The sequence below is a fragment of the Lolium rigidum genome, chromosome 2, assembly GCF_022539505.1.
Source record: "Lolium rigidum isolate FL_2022 chromosome 2, APGP_CSIRO_Lrig_0.1, whole genome shotgun sequence".
NCBI lineage: Eukaryota > Viridiplantae > Streptophyta > Magnoliopsida > Poales > Poaceae > Lolium > Lolium rigidum.
Genome location: NC_061509.1, coordinates 283,859,070 through 283,866,905, shown reverse-complemented (window position 1 = coordinate 283,866,905; position 7,836 = coordinate 283,859,070). Strand labels below are relative to the sequence as shown.

The 7,836-nt window shown below is 50.4% G+C and overlaps 1 protein-coding gene across 1 annotated transcript; it reads right to left on the bottom strand.

Moving 5' to 3' along the window:
• Positions 1-1,035: 1,035 nt before the first annotated feature.
• Positions 1,036-2,203, bottom strand: LOC124691066 (heavy metal-associated isoprenylated plant protein 3-like). Its single transcript, XM_047224351.1, has 3 exons — positions 1,928-2,203; positions 1,670-1,766; positions 1,036-1,394 (listed from the first exon to the last, which is right to left on the bottom strand). Exons 1-3 carry the CDS (start codon positions 2,201-2,203, stop codon positions 1,036-1,038), a joined length of 732 nt encoding a protein of 243 aa, XP_047080307.1.
• Between the last annotated feature and the right edge of the window lie 5,633 nt (positions 2,204-7,836).

The following is a 7,836-nucleotide window of genomic DNA, read 5'->3' as shown; positions in this document are numbered from 1 at the left end:
GTCGGTTGGAGATCACTAGGATAACCATCAAACACCTTTATTTGAGCAACAAAAACAACATGAGTTATGAACGAAGCACACATATCCCCGCCATCATTGCAATTCATCGGCATCTGCCTAGCGCCATGGTCGCCACCCATGCAGCCGACACAAGTGCCCATGACCATTACCTCGACTCCCTTACTCTTACACCATCATCGTGACGCCTTATCCGGAGGGCTCTCTTCACCAGCACCGCACAAGAAGACAGCCCCACCTCCGTCGTCGGCCGGGTGACCTTTGCCCGCCGGCATCCACCAGCGACAGCGGAGGTGATGGCGGCGGAGGTTGTGGGGGCGGTGGTTAAGGTTTCCACCCGAGCCGCCCCTAGAGAGCAACACGACAGCGATAAGTGGTTTATCGCCCAAAGTGCGTGAGTCCATACATACGTGCCAGTTCACCGAGATCTCAAAATTCAACAGCACCAACAATAGACCATCCATGATCCAACAAGAGTTCAAGAACATCACAACCATCAGCAGCTCAGCTTTGTGCTGGTACATCTGCAAAGACAGCGGAGAGAATCTCTGTTACTTTCCTCTTTTGCTCCATTCTCATTTTCCAGTCCAAGGCCACAAGCAGCAGCTAGCACCATACACCAAAGGCAAGCAACTGCAGTTCATGGAGATCCTCAGCTCCATTTATAAATCATCATGATTCATGAAAAACAGTACTGGTAGTACCATCCATCACAATAACTTTGTCACATTCTACCTTGTCCCAGCACCGTGCCATGCACTTCTCCCTCCCCAAAAACCATTACAGCAGCCAGTAAACTACGGTAACAATAACATACCATCCTACTAAGATCACAGAACCACGCAGGCAAGTGTCTCAAGATCGAACCTGCATCAAGTTCCTCCCCCAAAAAAACTACACTTTCAGCAATCAAGCTTTCAACATTGCTGCCTGTCCGAGCCTATCTATCCCAGTTGCTCACCAATTCCTATCTATGTATCTGTTCCGACTCACTCCGGCCGATCGTCCGGCCGCCGGTCACATGACGGCGCAGGCGTTGGGGTTCTCGTCGCTGAGGAGGAACTGGGTGGCCTGCAGCGCCTGGCTGTCGTAGTAGGCCGTCTTCCACAGCGCCAGCTCCGCCGCCATGGCCTTCTCCGCCGCCTCCTTGGATTGCTTCCCGTCCTTGCAGTCGCCCTGCTGCTTGCCGCCGTCCTTGTTGCCGCCCTCCCCCTGCTGCTGCTGCTTCCCATCCTTGTCCTTGTCTTTGCCGGCCGGCACCACCTCCACGGGCCGCTTCAGCTTCTTGCGGAGCTTCTCCGGCAGGCACTTGGCGTCCATCGTGCCGATCACCGTCACCAGGTTCTTAGGAAAATCCATGCGCACCTGCTCCACCCCTGCGTTTACAAGTACACACATCACTGACTGACTAACAACGTATTCGTGCTCGGCAATGCGATGCGGAATTTGATCGAGTAACTACAAGTAGAAGCAGACAATCACGGACAGAAAAGTTTTGATGTGAATGCGCATGGGTGGGTTGAGATTTGGATCGAACACATGGCATGCATGCAGGATTGGGCAAGTAAGTCGACCGCCGTCAATGCACTAGAACGGGAATCCGGTCGAGCACCTGGCGTGCATGCAGGATGGGGACTGACTAGCTGCGTACCTTTGATCTTGAACAGCTTGCTGCGGATCTTGTGCATGCAGCCGTCGCAGTGCAGGCCGACGGATCCGATCTTGAGCACCACCGTCACGATCACCGGCTGCGTGTCACATCAAGCAATCGAGCAGAGCAATCTCGTTAGCGAGCGCATTGCAAAGCGGCAAATTCAGGAAAATTACTGCTGCTGGAAGTGGAACAAAACAACAGATGCATGCGTGCGTGTCTAGTGGAGAAGGAGATCGGTAGAATTCAGGAACGCACCACGGCTGGCTTCTTGTTGTCCTTGCCGCCGCCCTTCCCCTTGCCCGCATTGCCGCCGCACTTGTCGTCCTGGTCCTTGCCCTCCTTGTCGAGCTCCTTCCCCTCGTCGTCCTTCTTCTCCGGCTTGCCGTCGCCGTCGTTGCCCTTCTCCTTCTGGTCGCCGCCGCCGCCCTTGTTGGTGTTGTTGTTGTTGCCGACGAGGTCGACCTTCTTCCTTGTCTTGTTGGCGACGCGGTCCCGCAGCTTCTTGGCGTCGAAGCGGCCGACGACGGTCATGGAGCCCTTGTCCACCTCCATCGCCACGCCCTCCACGCCTGCAGAAAAAGCGAGGCGCGCGCGCGCACGCCGGACCGATCGTCAGGCACGAGACCGAGAAGGAACGACGCGCGCGGCGGAAACAAGAAGCAGAGGACGGGGCGACGCGCGCGCGCGCGGCCGGCCGCGAGCGAGAGGGTGCCGTGCGGTGCGGTACCTGCGTAGCGTCGGACGGAGGCGCGGATGCGGCGCGCGCAGCCGTGGCAGTGCATGTCGACCTTGAGCACCGCGGTGACCACGGGCAGCGGCGGCGGCGGCTTCTTCTCCTTGTCCTTGCCCTTCTCGTCCTTGCAGCCGCCGCCGGCGCCGCCGCCGCCCTTCTCCTTGTCCTTGTCCTTGTCGTCACCCGCCTTTTCCTTTTCGTTGGCCTTGTCCTTCCCGTCGCAGCCGGAGCTGGCGGCGTCGCCCTTCTCCGCGTCGGCGCAGGCCTTCTCGTCGCGCTCCTCCGCCGCGTGCTCCTGCTGCTGGCCGCCGCCGCCTCCGGAACCGCACCCTCCTCCTCCTCCTCCTCCGCCGCCGCCGCCGCCGCCGGAGCGCTTCTTCTTCTGCAGACGAGATGGCACAGATTAGAAGGAGATGATGGCGTTTGCTAGAGGGAGGAAGGATGGGGCAGTAGATGATGGTGGTTCCGGGCCTCGCCGCCGCCGCGGGTGCCGGTTACCTTGCCCATGGCCGGCGCGCGCGTCGCCTCCGGGAGAGCCTTCCGAGCTTCCTCTCCGGTGTGCGGCTGTGTGTGCGGCGGGATGGGATGGGAGGGACGGCGGCGGGCGCGTTGGGGTTTTAGGTAGGGGAGAAGCAGAGCAAAGTGGAGGCACGGGAAAGGTGATATGGTGTGCAGTGCAGTGGTACGACCGAGCAGAGCATCCGCTGGGCTCGTGCTGGCTGGGATGAGCCGTGCCTTCCGGAGTTGTACGGTGGCCAGCTGCGTGTCTCTGGACGTGGGCCCACCGAATCGGGCGCAGCTCCTCCTACCGGAAGGCCAGCAGACGGCAGCAGAGAGAAGCCGTGCTCGTACCAGTGGCGGCGTGGGTGTGTGCGGGTGTTGCAATTACTGGGTGCGCTCGTACTGCGAGGCCGTGTACGATGCGGTGAGGATCGGTGTGCTACGTCTACAGTACAAATTTTATGTTATCTTTTGCAACTTTCAAATGGTTCATCTTATTTGTGATCCACAAATTGTAAACTCAGTAACTCTTGAAAATGAAATAGACTATTAATAATAAAATAAAAGATCAATATAAATTCAATGACTCTCAAAAAATGAAATAAAATGTCCGAATTCAGCCGATGCTGAATTCGGAGCAGCTTCAATTTTTACAAATAAATGGGGCAAAGACGATGACAGATGGAAAATAGCCTCCATTCTTCAAAAGGTGGCCAAGCTTAGCTAGAAACTCTCCACTTCTTTTATGGAAAAGGTGCTCCTAGTGTATAAATGGCTCCTTACTTATAAATGCGTCCGTAGTTTTCTGGTCAACTTCCGGTATCATGATGTTGATTCTACTCTAATTCAATGGATGTAATCTCCTGACTCGTAGATAAAAAGTTGGATGCATTCGATTCGGCAAAGTAAACCGGATAGAAATAATTCAGAATACTCACGTCCACCTCATGTCAGTCAACTTTGAAAACTAAATACTTTTTTCACGTAAATGTACTTATACTCAACTTTTGTACTTACTTCAATTTTTTACTTAATCATATAGTGGTATTAACAAATGAATATTTTATATTACTTATTTAGCATTAATAGCCACAGAACAATGCTAATAACGATTAATTACTAGGTTCTTTGTTATATAGTTGAAAAGTATATTAGGAATTATATTTTTTAGTCGTGCTTAACTTAAATGTATAGCAAAGAAGACCCATTAGTTTTTTCCATTTTGTGAGACATTGCCCATTAATATGATAGTGAAACTGAATAACCTCAAATGTGGGAATAAAAAGGAACGAACACTCATGCTACTTGATGTTTTCTACAATTGATGAATTATATTTTATATGAACATTTCTGTTTGAGCATTCTCCTCTATTTTAATACTACTAAATATAGTGTCAGACATTTCAAGCATATGACCTAACAAATACCATCTTAATAGAGATTGTGATGTATGATCAGATAAGGGAATTTATAGAAACTTCTGGAGTGTATGCATATGTTATGATTATTTTTTCTATGGTTAGTCGTTTATTACAAGTTACTATGGGGTTTGTAATAAGTTGACGCCAAGTACTATGGGTTATAATACTTTTGCATACAATTTTTTTTATTGTTTTTTATTGTCGCTAGATGCCTTGAAGGACCAGCTGTCTTCCTCGTCGACCTTCTCCTCCTTTGGCACCGGCAGCTCTGATGGTCCGGCGAGGCCGACGAAGTTGGCACCGTGATCCCTGACGGACCACACCGCCGCTTGCCGCGGATCCATCACGATCTGCCGGTAGTCCTCGTCGACAGAGCCGAAGGTGAAGCTCTCGCGAGGGCTCACGTCCGCGGTCCTGTCGGTGGCGACGGCGGCACGGCGAAGCCGGTGTTTGAGATGTGCCAGCCGTGCGGCAGTTTGTACTGTACTGGCACGGGGACGCGGTGCCAGTACACCACATCGGCCTCGTCGAGGATGAGCTGCAACGAGCGGAGCACACCATCGCCGCTGTCGCCGGCATCGTCGTTCTGCGCCATCATCGGTGGGTGCGTGGGAGGTTTGCGCGGCGGTTGGACGGCGGCGGCTAGGGTTGGAAGGCGGGGAAAAGAGAGAAGTGCGCGCGATGGGGTTTTAAGGGAGGCGACGGACGAGCATTGAAGGCGTGTGGGTAAGGTAGGTGGACGCCTCGTAGCCAGTCGCCGCCCTCGTCGCTGCTTGGGTTTTTGAGCGGGAGGCCATTAACGTCGACGACCTACCTCCCCGCATCGTTTTCGATGTGAACCGCCGCGTCCTCTCGCTGACAAGGCGCCCCCACCCGCGTAAACTTTTGTGCCGCGAGGCGCCGGCGTGCCCGATTCGCGCCCTTCGCCAAGGGACCGGAACGGGTTTGCTAGCGCCTGTATAAGCCAAGTGTCATGTCATCTATAGTTAACCTAGAGCCAACATATACAATAGTGAGCTATAAAATTGTACTACTTTATCAATGCATGGCCCACCTTTTACTCTCACAAAGTGCCTAGGAGCGCGTGCTACAGCTAACACTTGCATAAGAGCCTACTCCTCTTCTTTGTCCTTCTCTCTCCACCAATTAGGCAACAACATATTATTTTAATCCTTATAACCCGGTGAGTATGACTAATTGTACTTACTCTTAGATACACCTAGGCACAACTCGGGCCGGGCCACGTTTCGGGCCAAGCACAAAAAAGGCTGAAGCTAAAATATCAAGCCCGAACCTGACCCGGCCCGACCATCGGGCCTATAAATCGAGCCCGAACCCGAACTGGCAAAAGCCCGGCCCAGCTCGACAAGTCCGGCCTGAACCTTGCCTAAATCGCAAAACCTGCAAGCCCGAGACCACCCTGACCCGATATTCGAGCTCAAAAATCAAGCCCGAGCCTAGCCCGAAGTGCAAGCTCGACTCGGCTTGGCCCAGGAATTTCGGCCGGGTCGTCTGGGCCGGGCTGCCCATGCCCAGTTGTACTCTTAGGTAGGCACGGCAAGGTGATATGGTGTGTAGTCGTACAACCGACCAGAGCATCCGCTCGGCTCGTGCTGGCTGGCTGTGGGAGCGCCTACTCTCCGCCTTAAGCGGGAGCGACGGTTCACTCCGCCTGAAGAGCATCCGCCTGGGCCGCTCGGTACTGCTTCTCTCTACTTTTTCTCCTTTCAGTTTTAGATTTATAAAATGTTCAAATCTAAAAAAAGTTTAAATTTGAAAAAAGTTTGGATTAAAAAATGTTCAGATTGAAGAATATTCGAGTCTAAAAAAGTTCAAAATTAAAAAATGTTCAAATACGAAAAGTTCCAAATTGAAAAAAATTCAAATTAAAATGTATGCAAAATTTCAGCAAAAAGATCAAATCTGGAAATTGTTCATCATATCTAAAAATGTTCAAAAATAAAATTCGTTTAAACTAAAAAATTGTTCAAATTTAAAAAAGTTCAAATCTAAAAATGTTCAAACTTAAAAAAAGTTCAATTTGAAAAATTTTAAAGTTTGCAAAGTTCAAAAAAACCAATTGGCAAAAACAAAAAACTGGAAGGAAAAAACCAGTAGAAAATGAGAAAAACTGAAGAAAAAAACGAAGCAAATCCAATTCCGCTAAATGGGCTGGCCCAACTCCTTCTCGCTCTGAGCGGAGCGACCGCTCGCTCCCGCTTTGAGCGGAGAATAGAGATCGTGCTGGCCGTGCCTTCCGGAGTTGTACGGGGCCAGCTGCGTGTCCCTGGATGTGGGCCCACCGAATCGGGGGAAGCTGCTCCAGGAGGGCCCACCAGCAAGCCGTCCGGAAGGCCAGGAGACGGAGACGGGTGCGCGCCGCAGGAGAGAAAAGCCGTGTTCGTACCAGGTGGCGTGGGTGTGTGTGTTAGGGCATGTACTATGGTGGGGAAAGCAGTCTTCCGTTGTGCCTTCCACGTCAGAAAAGAGAAGGCAAGAAAATGGATCGTACAATGTTTTGTTGCTTAGGGCATGAGCAATAGTAGTATACACAACTAGCTGCTCCATGTAAAAAAGTTGTCAGAAGCAACATGGTTAATTTTATATCTCCAATTGAAGCTGCAACTTTAGTCGAAAAAAGAGAGAAGGGACCCCACAAATATGACACTATGTATCTCTTTCTCTCTCTAAAAAGCATGCTTTTAAGTCTTAAGATCCCACTTCCTGAAGAGGAGATTGCCTCCTCATCCGAACCTACTTTGGACCATCCGAACCTAATTAAAGATGTGAGGCAGTAGCTCTAGGGCAGTGCATTGGGCATGGCCTTAGGGTCTTCTCTAGCACACTAATTCTTTCGCAGCTGTGCGGGTGTTGCAATTAGTGGGTTTGCTGGTACCGAGAGGCCATGTAGGCTGCGGCGAGGATCGCCGTGGTACGTCTACAGTACAAATGCTATGTTATCTTTTGCTATTTTCAAATAATTCATCTTATTTATCATCCATAAATTGTAAACTCTGAAACTCTTGGTAATGAAAAATAGACTCTTAATGACGAAATAAAATATCGAAACAAACTCTATGACTCTCAAAAATGAAATAAAAGGTCTGAATTCAATCCATGCCGAAATCGGGACAGCTTACATTTTTCCAAAAATAAAATGAAGCAAAGACGATGGTAGATCGGAAATAGCTTCCGTTCTTCGAGAGCTTGCCGAGCTTAGCAAAAATCTTACCAGCTTGGATTTTTTTATTTTGCTCGTGGATCGGGTATTGCTGCAAGCTATTTATATGCAAAAAATGCTCGAGATAGACAAATGCCTACTTCTTCAAAATGTTCCAAGTTTTCTGGTTAAGTTGGTGTATCATGATTTTGATTCTACTCTAATTCAATGCATGTAATCTCCTGACTCCTAGATAAAAAGTTGGATGCATAAGATCCGACAAACTAAACCGGACATGAATATATCGGAATACTCGCCTTGACCTCATGTGCATCAACTTCAAAATCTA

What these genes read in the sequence shown, in the direction of transcription:
- LOC124691066 (XM_047224351.1), bottom strand. Translation starts at nt 2,203, where the DNA reads ATGACCGTCGTCGGCCGCTTCGACGCCAAGAAGCTGCGGGACCGCGTC. An exon ending in ACAACAAGAAGCCAGCCGTG is followed by an intron (nt 1,767 to 1,927) that starts GTGCGTTCCTGA and finishes TGTGACACGCAG; the next exon opens with CCGGTGATCGTGACGGTGGT. An exon ending in CAAGCTGTTCAAGATCAAAG is followed by an intron (nt 1,395 to 1,669) that starts GTACGCAGCTAG and finishes TTGTAAACGCAG; the next exon opens with GGGTGGAGCAGGTGCGCATG.